The sequence below is a fragment of the Chelonoidis abingdonii genome, chromosome 21 (genome assembly GCF_003597395.2).
Source record: "Chelonoidis abingdonii isolate Lonesome George chromosome 21, CheloAbing_2.0, whole genome shotgun sequence".
NCBI lineage: Eukaryota > Metazoa > Chordata > Testudines > Testudinidae > Chelonoidis > Chelonoidis abingdonii.
Window position 1 is genome coordinate 4,096,462 of NC_133789.1, and position 17,795 is coordinate 4,114,256.

General features: G+C 53.2%; 2 protein-coding genes across 3 annotated transcripts in view; one reads left to right on the plus strand and one right to left on the minus strand.

The window, feature by feature from the left end:
- Nucleotides 1–1,757: 1,757 nt before the first annotated feature.
- Nucleotides 1,758–7,392, minus strand: RPL19 (ribosomal protein L19). Its single transcript, XM_032791336.2, has 6 exons — nt 7,289–7,392; nt 5,439–5,545; nt 4,215–4,337; nt 3,849–3,969; nt 3,172–3,282; nt 1,758–1,954 (listed from the first exon to the last, which is right to left on the minus strand). The coding sequence occupies exons 1-6, from the start codon at nt 7,291–7,293 to the stop codon at nt 1,831–1,833; spliced, it is 591 nt and encodes a 196-aa protein (XP_032647227.1). The 5' UTR covers nt 7,294–7,392; the 3' UTR covers nt 1,758–1,830.
- Nucleotides 7,393–14,798: 7,406 nt separating this feature from the next.
- The window catches only part of CACNB1 (calcium voltage-gated channel auxiliary subunit beta 1), a 28,515-nt gene continuing 25,518 nt past the window's right edge, over nt 14,799–17,795 (plus strand). For both annotated transcript variants that reach the window (XM_032791326.2, XM_032791334.2), the window contains exon 1: nt 14,799–14,919. In XM_032791326.2, coding sequence (XP_032647217.1) covers nt 14,833–14,919 — 87 coding nt within the window. In that variant the 5' untranslated portion in view covers nt 14,799–14,832. The remainder of the gene's footprint in view (nt 14,920–17,795) is intronic.

The window sequence follows — 17,795 nt, forward strand, 5'->3', positions numbered from 1 at the left end:
TTACATCCTTTGCATTGCACTTTGATCCTAAAGTTCTAACCATGGCAGGGTGGGATTTCTACAGCTCCATTACTCTAGCGCTCACTAGATGGGCTGCACAGACAGCCCTACCACCTGACATGCTCCATTTATGCACAGAACAAGCTCCCACTAGCTAGGACCTAGAAGACATGAGAAGAGATTGTCCTTGGCCTCTAATGAGATTGTCAGTTGGGGCAATTTAGGACATGGACACTTCTCCATAGATCAGGACCTGATTTCAGATGGATCCCTCACCTAGGAGGCAGGGAGGTACATGCCGATGTTGCTCAAACTTTTAGGAGTGTTTATGAAAAACATTAGGGTAGTTGCTTAGACCTTTCTCCCCCCCCATTTCCTCCCTATATATGGCCAAGGGGGCAACTGCCCCCCATTGCACCTATAACACCCATCCCCAAACAGGGAGAAGGGAAGGATCAACCTTTGGAGGGCTGCTCTCCCATGCCACATAGGGCCCTTAATTACCATGGTTTGTTGTGGGCCTGGAACTCCTTTCCAGGATGATCTTCCCTCCTCCCCTGCAGCACGAGGGTCTGACAGGAGGCAAGCTGCAGCGAGTTAGTGGGGCACTGGATTCCCTGCCCAAGCCTCAGGCTGCATGTTGAGCACTAGCTGCCCTGCATGGACCATGCTGGTGCACTCTAGGTACCCAGAGCATGTTAACAGCCCAGCAGGGTCTACACAGGATTGAAACTTGGGCAGGGAATTCCACAGCACACCAACTCCAAAGGCAATTGCTGCGGCTTGCCTCCTATCAGACCCTCACTATGCAGTCTGAGCATGCCATGGGGGTGGTGGAAAAGAATAGGCCCCCATGGCCACAGTGCTATATGGGGTGTTCATCAGATGCAAGCAGTCATGACACTTATTTTGTGTCTATGTACACACATGCAAAATTAGCTTTGCTCTAATCCTGAATTAGTAATTTTGGAATTACATGTAAACAAGCAGGAAGATTACTGAAAATTTAGGGAGGCATCTCTGCATGTGTGGTTTTACCTAGATGCATCCTGCTGCTTACTGAACACCAAGTGCTCACAGGCCAAGTTCACATCTGAAGCAAGCCCATTTCCCCGTTCCTCGACAATCAGGTCTGTAACACTGTGGGTACAGATTCTTAACATTCTCCTTTTCTGTGTGTCCTTTATCAAAGTTTGGGGCTGTTACAGGTACCCATCCCCAGGCATACGTTCAATGAAATGTTTTCCCCCTTGGATCATCCCCCCTCAGCAGGATTTCCACACACAAAATCCCAGACTGACCTTTGCTTATGAACGTGTCACTTGGCATTAACTTTCTGACCTGGTCTGAGATACTAAGTACACTGCAGGGATGCAACAGATCCATGGAGGGACTGCTCACACTGGTTGATTCTACTGCATCTTGCCCCCAGGGTCATCTACAAAGGATTCTCCTTGTAAACCCATTCACCCCCAGCTCAACGATCTTCCTCTGGCCGAGAGTCCCTCTGCCCTGTTCCTAAACCAGGAAGGAGTCTCTGTACTGACTAGATGCACCCCACAGCCTTGAAAAGTTAAGCATGCTGCCTCCCAACACTTTCAGTGCAAGTTATGAGCAACCTCTCCAGACCTGTATGACAGAAAGTTTGCTTTAGAAGTTTTACTATATTGCAAGAGGCACTTTGTACCCAGATGGCAAAAGCAACTCAGCACCCTGGAACCCTCAACCAGGAAAGGAAGTTAGACATAGGCCAAGCCTAGGTTGGGATATGGAACGTTTATTAATACCCTTTGATGGAGAGCACTATGTACACAGAACAGCCACAGAAGTTTACTTTTTAGTTTCCTCCTCCTTGGAGAGAGTCTTGATGATCTCTTCCTTCTTGGCTTGCAGACGTTCTTCACGGCGCTTGCGGGCTTCCTTGGTCTTGGACCTGCGAGCTTCGGCCTGGTCACTGAAGATGTAAATAGGTTTCATGAACACACAGGACGTCAGCCTCCAGCAGCCCAGATAAACCCACGCAGCTTTTACCTGGGCATCATCCCCCACCTCTGACTATTTTTCCCCAGCCTTAGAGCCATTGTAGAGAGATGAGGCGCGCACACGCATTTCACAAATGCCTCATGCACCATCAACTGCTTTACAGCTGCTGTTAACCAGGTTACCACGCCCACACACCTCCCCACTAGCGCTTTTCAGTGTAACGATCTTAAGTGTAATTCAATGTCTTGTTCAGTGACACGCCACTGACCTACTGAGTAACATAGGCAGGCATCAATGGGATCTACCCTTGGCCAGGATTGGGATGAAAACAGGTCCTTGGCCCAAATGACAGCACAAGAGCATGCTGCTGTCTTTACTCCATCTCCAAGGACACCACACAGCAAACTTGTTCGTTAGAGAGTGCCCTTGAGATCTTGACAAAACTGATCAGTCCAGTGCTTGAAGTTAGAAAGGGAAAATAATGCAAGACCTGCCAGAACCCATTTGTCCTTCAATTGTCTTAACTTCGCCCCTTCTTGAGAATGGATCCTTCAATGGCAAGGTCTTTGCACAACATTCAGCAAGGGAACTTACAAATCTTCAGGGGATGGGCGTTATTTCCAGGGTGTTTATGTCATGCAGAAAGGCAAAGCTTGTTTAAAGGGGGCATTCAAATCATACTTGGATTTATTTACACCATTAAAACCAAGCCGTTAATATCCAGATCATTTGTCAACATTTATGAAGTATTATTTTGTATTCCACTCAGCCTTAGGCCTTGTCTACACTAGGAAGTTTTGCAGCTCTAACCACACTGGTATAGTATAACCCACCTAATGTGAATGCAGTTATGCTGATATACGAGAACTGACACTGTTCTTGTTTATGAGTTTGCACCCATACCAAACTTTAAACCAGTATATGAGTAAATAATCACAGCCCTAACTGACAGAGCTATAGCAGCATAACTATGACCAGGCTTGGCTAGTAAAGACATACTAGTGAATTTCATTTGTTTCTAGTCAGTTTCACTTTACAGGATGCCACAATAAGAGAACCAATGTCTCTGTAACCCAAGTGCTGCAAGCTCGTGGAATCACTTGAACTCATACTGAGCTCACTTGTGCAAAACTTAAGTCTTGGGCCTCTACTAAGCTCTCAGAATCGCTTTAATAATCAAACACTTACGCCAGGAGCTTCTTGCGAGCCTTGTCTGCCTTGAGTTTGTGAATGTGCTCCATCAGAATCCGCTTGTTCTTGAACACGTTACCCTTGACCTTCAGATACAGACTGTGATACCTAACAAAAGGGAAGGGACAGGGTGAGGTGAGAGCTCACAGTGTTGCAGGAAGCAACACTCATTTGTTTAAAGGCGCAAATGAAGAACTACAAACCGTGCGGCTTCCAAGACTCAAGATAAACTTGTAAGTGACTCAAGATAAACAGCAGTTATGCCTTTTCTGCAGTGGACCACACAGTGACCTGTGTGTCCCAGAGTTTAAAAATTAATTTAATCATCGTGCAGCATCTTAATCTACCACCATACATGACTCCCTTGTCCTGCCCTTCAATTTCAGCAGAGGAGCTAGTCCTGAGAAGCTCACTAACACCAATATCATTCTGTAGCAGTTTTCCAGTGCCCTTATTGACTGCAAGGGATTTATCATTTCAATAAAAGATGTGTTTACTCTCTCTTGGCTTTCCCCTTTGGCTTCTGTGGGTTCAGGTCCAAGTTTATAGAGCCTGGTGCAAAAGCCTTAAACAGCAGAGGCTAGTGTATCCAGGCAGATGGGTACCCTGTTCCCCACCCAGACACACCCACCAAAGGAGAAGCAGGGCAGGATTCATTTGGCTCTCAGACTTACATATGGCGGTCGATCTTCTTGGACTCCCTGTATCTGCGAAGCAGACGTCTCAGAATTCTCATTCTCCTCATCCAGGTCACCTTCTCGGGCATACGGGCATTGGCTGTACCCTTTCTCTTACCTGGAAGCAAAGAGAAAAGATGTTACAGAGCTAGACCACAGCTAGTTACCAGTGAGCATCCTTGCCAGTGTGCTTAACACTTCTGCTTGCCTCAAAATCCAAGGAGTATGATTAACAACCCAGCTGCATTACAAGGCCCCTCCTTGGTACATAAGGCTGTCTATAAATCCACCCTCAGCAAAGGTCTCTAGAATTTGACAGATGTTTAACCCCAGTTATCTAGAGTGAAGCCAGCTATCACTTACCAATACCCATGTGCCTGCCCTTTCGGCGGGCCAAGGTGTTTTTCCTGCATCGGGCACGGGAGTGAACAGTCACAGGCTTGCGGATTATCAAACCATCTTTGATCAGTTTCCTGATCTGCTGACCTGGAAATCAGAAGAGATGTTCCATGTTGAAGACATCAAATGGAACAGAAAATGGACAGTATGAGCAAGGCGACAGTCCAACACCAACAAATTTTCCTTTACAAAAGGAGTTTTCAGGATGGATTACAAAGTCTAAGTCAGGAGTTCTCAAACTGGGGGTCGGGACCCCTCGGGGTCACGAGGTTATTACATGGGGGGTCGTGAGCTGTCAACCTCCACCCCAAACCCTGTTTTGCCTCCAGCATTTATAATGGTGTTAAATATAGAAAAAGTGTTTTTAATTTATAGGGGAGGGGGGTCGCACTCAGAGGCTTGCTATGTGAAAAAGTTTGAGACACACTGGTCTAAGTCTAAAGGAATTTAAGAAGATTTTGACCTTCTTTACAGAGGCCCCTTAATTAAGTTTGTTTTCCTCAGGCAGTCCTGTTGCAGTCCATCACAGGCCTACATGGGAAACATTCTCCCAGACACTGTTACTCCATTCAGCTCCACACTGCAAACTTTATAAAGATGTTGTTTGGGTCCTGCTTCTGCCTCCAATCTACCTGCTGGATCTACCAGCTCAGTTAACACAAAAGGAAGCCTAGTCCCTGAGAAGGGACAAACTGTCTATTTTTCAGTACTTGCAGTGAACACATTTTTCTGCTCTTCTAATTTTTCAATCATGCATCTCTCATCTGTTCACCCCTAGATATCCCTGTGGTTGGTGTTTGACTAGAAAGTTGTAACGCCTGTCCCCACAAAGAACATCCACACTAGTAATCACATTCTGGTGTGAATTCTTTCAGTGTGGATTTAGCAGAATTCTAGAATTTGGTCATTTACTGCTTCCAGTTATTGAGGGAAGGCAATTGCTACATGCTTGTAAGTCAGCAAAACCTTTAAATAAACTTGAATATAAAAAAGCCTAAGGAGAAGGCAATTTGGTTTAGCTACTATTAAATTAACCTTTCTACTACCGAGCCTGTAACAAAGAAACTGAGATCACTGCATCTTCTGCAATATTCAATAATTAGCTAGGCCCACAAATCATACCAGAGGATAGCACTAGCAAGTCACTGAATTGCCCAGTGCACATGTGGAAGAGAAATGGTTACTTACGAGAATTAGCATTGGCAATCTCATTGGTCTCATTAGGATCCAACCAAACTTTCTTCTTGCCACAGCGCAAGACGCTGGAGGCCAGCCTCTTCTGGAGCCTGAGCATACTGAACAAACCAACACACATGGCTTAGAACAGGCAGCACCCAGTTTAGCACAATGGCAAATCACTACATTTTTCACTGTTCCTGGAATGCTAGAAATGCAGTCTAGTTTTAGTTATATGTATAAAGGGTCTTTCACTGTAAAGATCACAAAGCCTAATGTAAGTGTATTTACACATGGCACTGCCGAAATGTCATCACCTCTGATGTGAAAGGCAGCAATCAGGTGGAAATCTGGCATGTGACAAAACAGTGCCAGTGGAGAAACTGTAGCCAGTGACATTGACCAGATTAAGCTCTTGTTAAGAAGGTTTTCATTTGTGGCAAAAGTTCAGAGCTGAAGGTGGCAGGTGACACGTTAAACAGAAGATGGGATGAAGTTTCAGTGATGCTGGGTGCCTCACTTGAGCTGAGCGCCCACCCCTTGCGGTGCCTCATGCTGGCCACCCAAAAATCACCGGCCACTTTGGAAGTCAGGCCTAGCTCTGAAGGGCCGAGCCCAGCAGACTTGTGCTCCCTTTGCCCCTACCCCAGGCGCAGCTGGTTTCCAGACGGCAGGATCCCCGTGGGGTGGGAACGTCGGGGGGATCCAGCAGACCAAGAGCTTTACTGGGGGTGCCATAAAGATCAGCCCCCCATCTGTGTCCAGCGCGCGCCCCCCCGACTCCAGTCCATCCAGGCCCCCCGCCCCAGAGCGCTGCGCGCCCCCTGCTCATTCCATCCAGGCCCCCCGCCCCCAGAGCCGCGCGCCCCCCGCCCGTTCCATCCAGACCCCCCGCCCGTTCCATCCAGACCCCCGCCCCAAGCGCGCGCGCCCCCCTGCTCCATTCCTCCAGGCCCCCCGCCCCCAGAGCACGCGCGCCCCCCGCCCCGTTCCATCCAGACCCCCCGCCCATTCCATCCAGGCCCCCCGCCCCAGAGCGCGCGCGCCCCCCGCTCCATTCCTCCAGCCCCCCCCCAGAGCACGCGCGCCCCCGCCCCGTTCCATCAGACCCCCGCTCCCAGAGCCCGCGCGCCCCCACCCGTTCCATCCAGCCCCGCCCCCAGAGCGCGCGCGCGCCCCCGCCCCATTCCATTCCAGACCTCCCGCCACCAGAGCGCGTGTGCCCCCTGCTCCATTCCATCCAGGCCCCGCCCCCAGAGCGCGCGCGCGCCCCCGCCCGTTCCATTCCAGGCCCCCCCCCAGAGCGCGCCCCCCCCGCCCCATTCAGCCCCCGCCCCAGAGGCGCCCCCCCGCCCCATTCAGGCCCCCGCCCCCAGCGCGGCGCGCCCCCCGCCCCATTCCATCCAGGCCCCCCCCCGCAGAGCGCGCGCGCCCCCACGCTCCGTTCCATCCAGGCCCCCCCCTCGCTCCATTCCATCCAGGCCCCGCCCCAGGAGCGCGCGCGCCCCCCCCGCCCCATTCCATCCAGGTCCCCCCCCGCTCCATTCCATCCAGGCCCCCCGCCCCGGAGCGCGCGCGCCCCCCGCCGCCAGCGCGCGCGCCCCTAATCGCCCCGCTGCCCACAGCCCGGGGCCAGGCTGAGGGGATATGGGACGCTGCCGGATGGGGACAGGGGAAGCGGCTCCTCTCAGCTAGGCCAGGCCCAGGCCCAGGCCCAGGCCCAGGCCCGGCGCCGGCCGCTCTCCGGAGCGGAGGCCCGGCCGCCCCAGCGCCCACCTCGCTCGGGTCCCGGGTCCCTTCAGGAGCCCAGACGGCCCCTGCAGGCAGACCCCGGCCCGTGGCTCGACCTGCGCCCCGCTCACCTCATGGCGGCGGCGGCCCTAGCGCTGAAAGGAAAGGAGGCCGCAGCGCCGGCCGCTCCCACTATCAGCGCAGGGGGTGGGTGGGACGTACCATTCCACCCCTCCGCTCACAGCGCCGCCCCTCCCCTCCGATCCCGCTCGCTCCACTACGGACCAGGAAAGCGCGGAAAGGAACAGAACCCGGTTCCGAGGGAGAAAGTCCGGACGGAACCGGGAGTCTGAAACATATCTCTCCACCCCCCGCGTCTGGGAATGGTATGGTCCGGAGTGCAGCGGCGCCTGCGCAATGATCACGTGGGAGTGATGCCCGGACTAGCCCGGCAGAGGCTGCGCCTGCGCAATGGAAGGGAGGTGCTCAGTGCACCACGTGGAAGTGTGGGAGGGCTAATGCTGTCTTTTTGTGGTCTGGAGAGGGCTGGACGCGTGGAGGAGAGGAAGGGCAGGTGTGGGGTAGTAGGTGCTGGCTTAATGGAGCCCGTAGGGGGGAAGTAAGCTAGGGGCCTTGGGCCAGATCAGGGCTGGGGGACAGTCATGGGGTAAGAGCTGAGTTCATGGGATCAGTATGGGAGTCCTGGGGCAGGCTTGGGGGTTACAGTGGATCACAAATTGAATATGAGTCAGCAACCTGAGGAGCTGGGGAAAAGGCCAGTATCATTCTGGGGTGTATTAACACGAATGTCCTATGTAAGTCCTGGGCGGTCATCGTCCCGCTCCGCACTGGGGAGGCCCCAGCTGGAGTACTGTGTCCCGTTCCAGGCACCACGCTTTAGGAAAGATGAGGACAAATTGGACTGAGTCTCAAGAAGAGCAGTAAAAATGGTAAAAGGGTTAGAAACACTGACCTGCGGAGGAAGGTTAAAAAAATTGGGTATATTAGTCTTGAGAAAAGAAGACTGATAAGGGTCTGCAGATAGGCTAAAGAGGCTGCTGATCAATTGTGCTCCATAGCCACTGAAGGTAGGACAATAAGTAAGGGAGTTAAGCTGCAGCAAGGGAGATTTAGGTTAGACTTTAGGAAAAACGTTCTAACTATAAGGGTAGTTGAACTCTGGAATAGCTTCTAAAGCCTTGGCTACACTGGCGCTTTACAGCGCTGCAACTTTCTCGCTCAGGGGTGTGAAAAAAACACTCCCCTGAGCGCCGCAAGATACAGCGCTGTAAAGCCCCAGTGTAAATAGTGCCACAGTGCGTCTCCCAGCGCTGCAAGCTAAACCCCATCAGGATGTGGAGTACGTGCAGCGCTGGGAGAGAGCTCTCCCAGCGCTGGCGCTACGACCACACTCGCACTTCAAAGCGCTGCCGTGGCAACGCTTTGAAGTTTCAAGTGTAGCCATATCCTTAGGGATCTTGTGAAATCCTCATCGTTGGAGGTTTTTAAGAAGAGGTTGGAGAAACACCTGTGAAGGATGCTGTAGGTTCACTTTGTCCTGCCTTAGTGCAGGAGGGTGGATTTGATGACCTCTTGTAGTCCGTTCCAGCCCTGCATTTCTGATGTTATGCTAGGCTGGAGGAAAGCTATGTCAGATTGGAAGTTAGCCATGGGGTAGGAGGTAGGTTAATGGGGGACAGTAGAGAAGTTATGGGATAAGGTGGTGCTATGCTGGGGGCCTGAGCCAGGTCAGGTGTGGGGGTAGCAATAGGATAGTCTATGCCAGGTTAAAGGCCAGCCATGAAACAGGAACTAAAGCTATGGGGCAGGCCATGGTCACAGCTTTGCAGGTAGCCATGGGTCATGTACATGCTTGTCCTTGAACTGTAGATGGTCACCACTAACCCAAACTCATACTGTGAATCAATGTTAGACCTAGGAATGGCACCCAGGAGTCCTGGCTCCCAATTGCCTCTTATCCCTGCCTGCTGGCACTTTGCAAAAAGGAATTAATCCTCGCAGGCCCAATGTGAGGTTGGTAAGTATCAGTGTCACTGTTGATCAGCTAGGGAAACTGAGGCACAAAGGGGCCTAACTCCCCTCTCATGCCATGTCAACCAGGAGCATCTCCATGAAAAAAAGGGTAATGTAAAACCAGAGTCAGTGAGGTCAGATTCAGGCCCAGAGAGAGCCACTGATTTATCTCATGTCCAAGAAAGTCTGATCCAGAAAGGGGCTGAAATCTGTGTGAATTTAGGCTGTTCAGAACTCCAGGATCTCAAAGCTTAATAATCCTTGGAACAAGAGGAGAGACTATCAAAAATATAAATGTATAAATGGTCTTGTTTCTTTAAACTATAACTGATGTTCCACTTTTAAAGTGATACAAACTCCACTCAAGCAAAAATGTCACTTTTTTTTTTAATAAATGAGATGTCAAAAAACACCTAAATCCACACTTCTTGCAGCATTTAGGCATATTTCCTTCTTTGAAAGTCATGTCTGAAAAATGCAATTGGCTAGAAAATCAAACCAAAAACTAAGGCTTCTTGTTAAATACTCAGACTAGATTCCATCTCATGGTTCATTTAGAGTCTGGCTGATGTAAAATGATCAACATATGGTAGGAGAAGGAGGCCTGACAGGAACAGATTCTTGGTTCATTAAGCAAGAAAAACACAGATAAACACAGATTTAGGCTGTTTAAAAAACGAGTTGTTTTCATAAAACAAACTCCAAACCTGGAAATACCTGCTACAGGAATGTGTGTTGGGAACTTGGCTCAGACCCACTGGCTCACCAGTTCCAGGATCCTGCCTCTAGCATTTGCCACGCAGCCTGATGTCAAAGAGAACGGCAAATAAAAATATGTCCCCATAGCACATTTGGTCAGACCCCTGGGTCTGTACAGGGGAGGGGAGATAGTTGCTTCCCAGCTCCTGTGGAAGAATCATGTTATGCCCTATGCTCTCCAGGGGAATTCCCCTAAACAGAAGGAATTCCCAGGTGGGGAAATCCAGCTGTTTTCTCCCATGGTGCAAAAGCACCAGAATGAAGCCTAGAATGCTGTGGTGGTGGTGGTGGTGGTGGTGGTGGTGATATCGTTTCTGCCCTTCTCTCTCCTAGGAAACAATGAAATCTGCCAGATGGTCCTGTCTATGTGTTTTCAAATGTCTTCCTTAGCATCTTGCACTGGATTTTGTTTTCCAGTGGATCATTGCTCACAAAAGGGACTCTGCTCCGCCCCAGAGGTGGCTGCATCTATTTGTAAAGAGCGCTGTGGTGGGGAGGATATCATGTTGAGGTAACACCTTATATTGCTGGTGTTTAGGATGGGCCTGAGGCTATCCCCTGCTGCCCCACATCAGCAATCCACCGAGGGGCACCACTGGCATTCCACAGTCTGCTCACAGTGTTTACTACTCAAATGTGGAGGTGGTGATTGAGCGCGCCTGGCGGGTGGAGAGGCTCTGGCTGTGTAAAGGGAGATCTGTAATTGCATTAAACTCCCATGCAGCTGCCTGCTGTCTGTGTGTTCACCTTCCCTCCTCCAGCTCTATCCCTTCTGCCCCCCCACCGTCTCCCTCTGCTAACCCATCATCTTTCTCCCCACCCCCACCCCCACTCTCCTCTCCCTCCCACTCTTCCTACGCAGCTTCTATTTACTGCCAGGGTCCGGGGGGATGGGGGGGGGTTATGATTGCTGGTGGGTTGTGGGGGGAGGGAAAGGGGGACAAGCTGGAAAAACAATATCCAGGAAACAGCTGCAGCTGTCCAAGATGCTTAGTGAATTGCTCCTCTCAGGATGGTTAGCTGGATGGTCTCTGCACAAACAGGCCGACATGGGAGAGGGGAGCCTCCAGGCTAACTGTCCTGGAGAGGCTGCGGCACTGAAGCCTCAGATAAGACCATCTCCCTTGTCCTAGCTGGAAGCAGAATGTACAAAAAGTTTCTGGTCTGGAGAATCATTTCAAATCTGGCCTGGCATCCCCATGTCAGGAGAGGGGGATGGGTGGGAGTCACATCTAGATGAGGGGCTCTGCTGTCCCAGTGTGGGACTGCTTTGATATGGGGTTTTGGTCCAAGCCCATCTCTGGGGTCTAGTCTGGCAGAGAGGGGAGAGATGAGAACACAGCCTGCTCCATGCACTGGGAGAGTCATGTCCAGGGGGAGATGCTGAATGGTGGTGGGACTATGCATGCCCATGATCTCCAGCCTCCTAGCTCAGGATCCATCCACTGGTGTCTCATGACATCATGAACATCAGGGAAATGCTGGAACATTGGGATCCTTCTGCAGATGGGAAACCTTGGAAGAAGTCACGCCCTCTGGGGACTCTAGGATTTTCTGCTTCCAGCTGGGACAAAAATCTCAGGAGAGCAGCCTCCCACCTCGTGGCCTGGATGCTTCACTGCCAACTGGAAGCAGGAATGGGACGTGCGGTGTGATGAGTGGGGAGAAAACAAACCAACCAACCTTGTATCAATTCAGGGCTTAGTTTGAGTTTGGGATGAAGAGGCAGGGGCAATTCTGATGTCACTGGGACTTGCAGGGCCCTTCCAATCCCAAATCTTCCCCATTCCATCTACCCTGAGTTCCTATCTACCAGGCACTCGAACTTTTCCCCTCTAGTTCATCATCCCCGAAGGTGTGCAAAGACCTCCCAGGTATCAGTTCACTTTGGTGGACACACTCCACACAATTCATGCAGCAGAGACCTGCTGGGGGCAAAAATAACCAAAAAGTTTATTTAACAGAAGAAAAAAAAATCACAGATTCAAAGGTGAAACAGGAAGGAAAAGCAAACGCAGACAAGTCACACAGAAAATGAACAAAAAGATGCAACCCCAGGTTTTACATGCCTATATTAGACAAATCCCCTTTTCTAATAGAAGGTACCTGTTGCGTTAGAATGGTTTCCCAGGCCGTCATAGAAGGACCCAGCGGGTCAGGGACAGCTTTGCACTTAAAGGCTTCCCCTCAATTTCTGAAAAAAAACCTCAGACACAAGCTTGGTTTTAAAAGGCTTTTCTTTACTTTTCTTTCTTGGCATGGTGACTCATGGGTATTGAGAGTGGGGGAATTCCCAGTTGTCTCCATGTCTTTCCATTAATTCTAATGGTCCACCGTTGTCTTTTCCTGGTTGGACAATAGATGGCTACTTGAAGATGGTTTCCTGTAAACAACTGGCTTGGTGCCCCTCTCTGCCTGATCCCTTAACCACTGGTTGCAAGGCAATGCTGTGTAGTTGCACCACGGTTACAACGTTCTACACATATACACGTGATGATGCATAACTACCCTGCATGCAGCTCTCCTGATGCCCAGCAAGTTCAGAACATCACAATCTTTCTGAAAGACCTTCCTTGACTTACTCATCCACAATCATGTTGTATATGACCAGCTAATTCAATAGTGTATTCTTTGGGGTTCAGACCCCCTTTTCACCCCTTGGGATGTCTGGACCTGGATTGTCACAGTCATCCAGGCTGGATCCCCACCTTCCAAAACTAGGGGAAGGCAGCGTGGTCCTAGTGCAGCTAGAGCCTGACAGGATGGCTGGGTTCTATTCCTGGTTCTGCCACCAATTAGCTGTGTGACCTTGGGTAAATCATTTCTCTCTGTGTCTCATTTCTCCAGCCTGCAAAGTGGAGATTAAATATGATTCGGTGCTTGGGCACCGTAGTCATACCTCAGCCAGTCAGTGACAGATAAGTTCTAATCATGGAAAATCTCCCTTGCATCAGATGTCCAGCGGTCCTGGACAGTTTGTCTTCCAGCTGCACAGTCTGGGTCTGGAGGCCAGGAAGGGACCAGCTCCCTGGAGTGAATCCACAGCTCCCTGCAGCATGAGAGAGGTTAATTTTTAACCTTCTAGGGCCTGCCCACGGCTTGGGACTGGACCTCAGCCTCCACCCTGGCAGAGGGGATGTGGGGTGAGCTGTCCCCTCAGATCCACCCCCTCACTCTCCAAAAACAAGCTGAATGAGACGGGACCCAAAGACCTTCAGCAGTCTGCTCAAATCCAGTCTTGGGCAGTTGCGGTTGAAGCCAATTACTGTCTAATTGCTGAGGTGAGATGAGGGCCATGGGTCTCAGCTCAATTCTCATTGGACACACGGGCACCGGGCAGGCTCGGCACTGGTAAGCTCAGCAAAGACAGGCTCTGAATAGGTCCTTCATATGGAGTCAAGTCAAAGTTCCCCAGAGCTAGCAGCTCACTGAACTGATGTGACAAAGCCATGTCAGTTTCACAGCCAATGGTACCCAAGGGAACAGCCCATCTCACCGCCTTTGCCGGCCCTGACTTGATGGATCAGGTACCCGTTTTGAGGCTAGCTGAACTGGAGGCAGCTTTGCTGTGTGAGATCAAGGGAGACTCGCTCACCATTCAGCCACCACCACACCTTATAGGGAGGGTTGAGAGCCGCAGACGGACCATGGGGCCAAGGGGAGGATTCAGGTTCTGGGGCTGCCCAGTGGGCTCCTTTCATTGAGCTGGACACAAGGGTTTATTTGCTGCACTTCCAGAGCGCATGACGGTGCATGTTATCTGGGTAGCCAGCTCACCTCAGACCCATGTCCCTTGGGGGTCCCGAGGCTGCTGTCGCTCTCCAATCTGGTGCTGGTGCTGGTGCATGCCTATGCTCAGGACATCTGTCAAAGCAAAGCAGCCGCCCAATTAGGGGTGAGACAAGGGAGGGGGTGGTGAAGCGCAGACCCAGGTCCCCATGCTTCATTCCCACCAGATCCCACCAACCATGTGGATTTTCTCCCCTATCATCACAGGGACATGGATGCAGCCCCATTTGCTGCTTTGCACCTGCCATGGTGCTCCCTTTGTGCTGGGACATAGAGAGTGTACGGCACACGGAGGGCAGGTGGTAGAATCTGAGGATCATCAGGGTCTGTTGGGAGGTCCAGTGAGCCCTGGGGCAGGTGGGTTCTCAGGAACGATCTGGTGGGGGATGGGGGTGAAAGGAGGCTGCAGAGTGAAGAGGGAGCAAGGTGAGAGGTGCAGGCCTGGGGGGGGGGGGGCACGGGGCGGCGGTGTCCTCAACCCCGGGGGGGGGGGGGGGGGGCACAGGGCAGCGGTGTCCTCAACCCCCAGAGCACGCTGGAGCCCCCTGGGCAGTGGACAGGGGACTGATCGCTGGAGCCGCCTGCCCAGCCATCGCCGTGGACTGGGGGGGCTCTGTGTGGGGCAGGGAGGCATGAGGCCACCCCATCCAGTCCTTCACCCCCTGGAAGTCCCCACTCCAGGGTCACCCTCCCCTGGCATCTGCTCCCCTCCCCGGCTCTGCTGGGCAGCCAGGCCCCTCAGAAGGTGGGCAGGTGGGAATGGGGGGGACACTCATGTCTCTATAGGGACTGGTTGGATGTGGGGGGTGTTTCTTCTTCCAGACGCCTGGACACCCGCCGAGGGCGCCGCCGCCTCCCTTCTCCAGCCCCGCCATCGCTCAGCCGCTCTGCGGCGTGGGGGGGTGCTCGGACCACACCCCTCCCCCCTGGGACCGGCGACCCCCCCACACCTCCGCCCGCCCCGCCTGCGCATTGTGTGGCCGCCGGGAGGGGCCGGCCGGTTGCCGCCCCCACACGCGCCCCCGCCCCGGGCTCCTCCTCCGCCGGGGCTGGCTTGGGACACGAGTCCGGTGCGAGCCAGGCCGGGAGCTCGATGGTTCGGGAGGGCGGCATGGCCAGGACACCCCGCAGCTCGACCCAGGAGATCCAGATGGACGTGTTCGAGAACCCCGGCCTCCAGGTGGGATAACCCCCCGGGGGGGTCTGCTCCCTGCAACCGGGGGGGCGTCTCCCCAGAAATGGGGAGGGGGATGGATCCGATCGGAACCGGCGCACGGGTGGAGCTGGCCAGTGACTCACTGGCCTCTGCTTTTCCCAGGGGTGGGGGGCAGGGTTGAGTGTTGCTGCCGGGGGGGGGGGGAATTGGCCCCCGGGGGAGGAATCTCAGCCTGGCTGCTGCTTTCCGCCCAGCCCAGCCCTTCCCAGCTGCCCTCAGGTTTCAGCCTTAGCACAAAAGCCCTATTGGCACCGGGCTCCTCCTCCCCCAGCCAGGCAAAGCGGAGTCCCCTCTTCCCCATGCCCTACATCCTGCAGGACTGGGGAGGGGTGCCCCAAACTTTGTAATGGGTGCCAAAGCCAGCCGAGAGGAGAGCGGGGGGTCTGGGGTGCCTGCCCCGGAGCGGGGAGATACGGTCTCCTGGTTAGCGCAGGCAGAGGCTGGGGCATAAGGCACCTGGGTTTTAGTCCCCATTCTGCTGCTCCCTTGCTGTGTCACTTTAGTCTCCCCATCTGGAAAATGTGGGGAATAATCCTGAGGGGTTTGTGGGGCTGGATCAGTGCTGCTGCATAGGGTGCCCTGGGCTGCTGCCATGAACAAATGGTAGCTAGCGAAGGGCAGGTGTCACTCCGGGAAACTTTGGAACATACGGGATAATTTGGGAAACCCTCTTGGGAGTCACCACACCCCTTTATCTCCCCATCCTCTTGCCAGTTGGTACCAGGGGACGTTGCCTCTGCTGGAAACAGGCCATGAGCCAATGTGGCAGGAGGCAGGGATGCCAGCACAGATGGGCCATTGTCTGAGGTACTCAGGTGGGGATCCCAGTGGCAGGTTGGACCTGTTGGCCAGGGCTAATGAGCGGGGCGGGGCAGGATGGGGAGGGGGGAAGGATAGCAGTGGCAGGATGGACCCACTGGTCTGACCCAGCTCAGCGCATCCTCCCATTCACTTTGCTGGGTGTCATCCACACACAGCCCCTTTGCTATTGCAGCCTGTTCTCCCAGCCCCAGGCGATTTGGAGCGGCAAGTGGGGAGGGGCGCCTGGTTGCACCCAGACACCCTGGCAGTGCCAGGCCCTCAACACAGGGCTGGAAAACACCGAACCAGCCTCCGCCAGCTTAGGATCTGGCTCTGTAAATGGCCATGATTAATCCTTCCCCACCTGGAGAGCCACCAGCCAAGTGCTTAACCCCTCTAGGCTTGGCAGTTTGTAGCTCCTGCCCCTCTGGGCTTGCAGCATCAGTAAATGAATGTAACAAAATTGCATGCTCCCCGGCACCTCTTCCATTACAAATTAAGCCCTGCACCTGCCCGCTGGATGGGGGATCCCAGCCACCCACGGAGAGTGCAATGAATGTGACCGAGGGATGGGCCCTGATTGGAAAGATGGGGGTGGGGAAGAATCCTAAAAATACCAACTCCTGCCCTGCTCAGAGACCACGTGTCTGTGGGCTGGGCAGCAACTGGGCCCAGCTGTCCCTCTGAGATGCGCATGGCTCATTCCGAGACCTGCCCCAACATGTCCCGACCGCTCGCCCTGTGCAGAAAGGCCTGGCGCTCGCTGGGAGCTTCGGGAGGAACCAGCTGGAAAAGGACTGACGCCCTGGGGCTGTGATGACCCTGCCCCCATCGGGGTGGAGGGGAGAAGGCCTAGGCCTTCAAGGACAGCAGCAGAATGGTCCAGCAGCAATTGACCTTCTGTAGGGAGTGCTGGCTGCGGGTGGGGTGGAAATCTTAGCTACTCCAATCCCAGCCTCTGCCAGCAGGAGGTGCTGCAGAGCATGGGGCAGGAGTGCTCCCAGTGTGGGGAAGCTCCCAGCTGCTAGCACCTTCTGTCGAAGTCTTTGCTACCAGCCAGGTATTTGGAGCATTTGCCAGGCTGTGTTGGAAGAGGAGCCGCTAGGTCATGGGATGAGTCAGTAGCAGCAGGTGTGTTCACTTGCTCCATGCGCGTGTGTGTTTGCATGGCTGCTGGGGCCTGCGTGGGTGTGAGGAAGGAGAGCATCAGAGCCTGCGCACTAGGGGGAGGAGTGGAGGTGAGTGCATGTGCCATGAGGGAGGTGTTTAAAGTGTGTGTGTAGTAAATTGGGTCTGTAGTAAGCTCCAATTTGTGGGGATGGGCGTGTGTGTAGTAGGTTGTGTGTGTACAGCTGTGTGTGTGTGTGTGTACACAGCTTGTTGCACGGAAGTAGTGGTGTATGTGTGTATATACACAGCTGTTGCACAGAGGTAGGGATGTGTATATACACAGCTCTCATATGGGGGTAGGGGTGTATATGTTCACAGCTCATGTTGCACAGCGATAGGGGTGTGCGTGTGGGTGTGGGTGTACGCAGCTCTTGTTGCATAGAGGTATGGGTGTGGGGGGGAGTATACGCAGGTCTCATTGCACAGAGGGTGTGTGTGTGTGTACAGCTTGTTGCACAGAGGTAGGGGTGTGTGTGAGGGGGGGATATACTCAGCTCTCATTGCACAGAGGTGGGGATGTGTGTGTGGACAGCTTGTTGCACAGTGGTAGGGGTGCATATGTACACAGCTCTCGTTGCAAGGAGGTAGGGGTGTGTGTGTGTACAGCTTGTTGCATAGTGGTAAGGGTGTGTATGTACACAGATCTTGTATGGAGGTAGGGGTGTATATGTACACAATTCTTGTTGCACAGAAGTAGGGGTTTGCGTGTGCATGTGTAGGGTATACTCTGCTCTCATTGCACAGAGGTGGGGTGTGTGTGTGTACAGCTCCTTGCACGGGGGTAGGAGCGTGTGTGTGGAGGGTGGGTATATACAGCTCATTGCACGGGGTAGGGGTGTGTATGTGGAGGGTGGGTGCATACAGCTCAT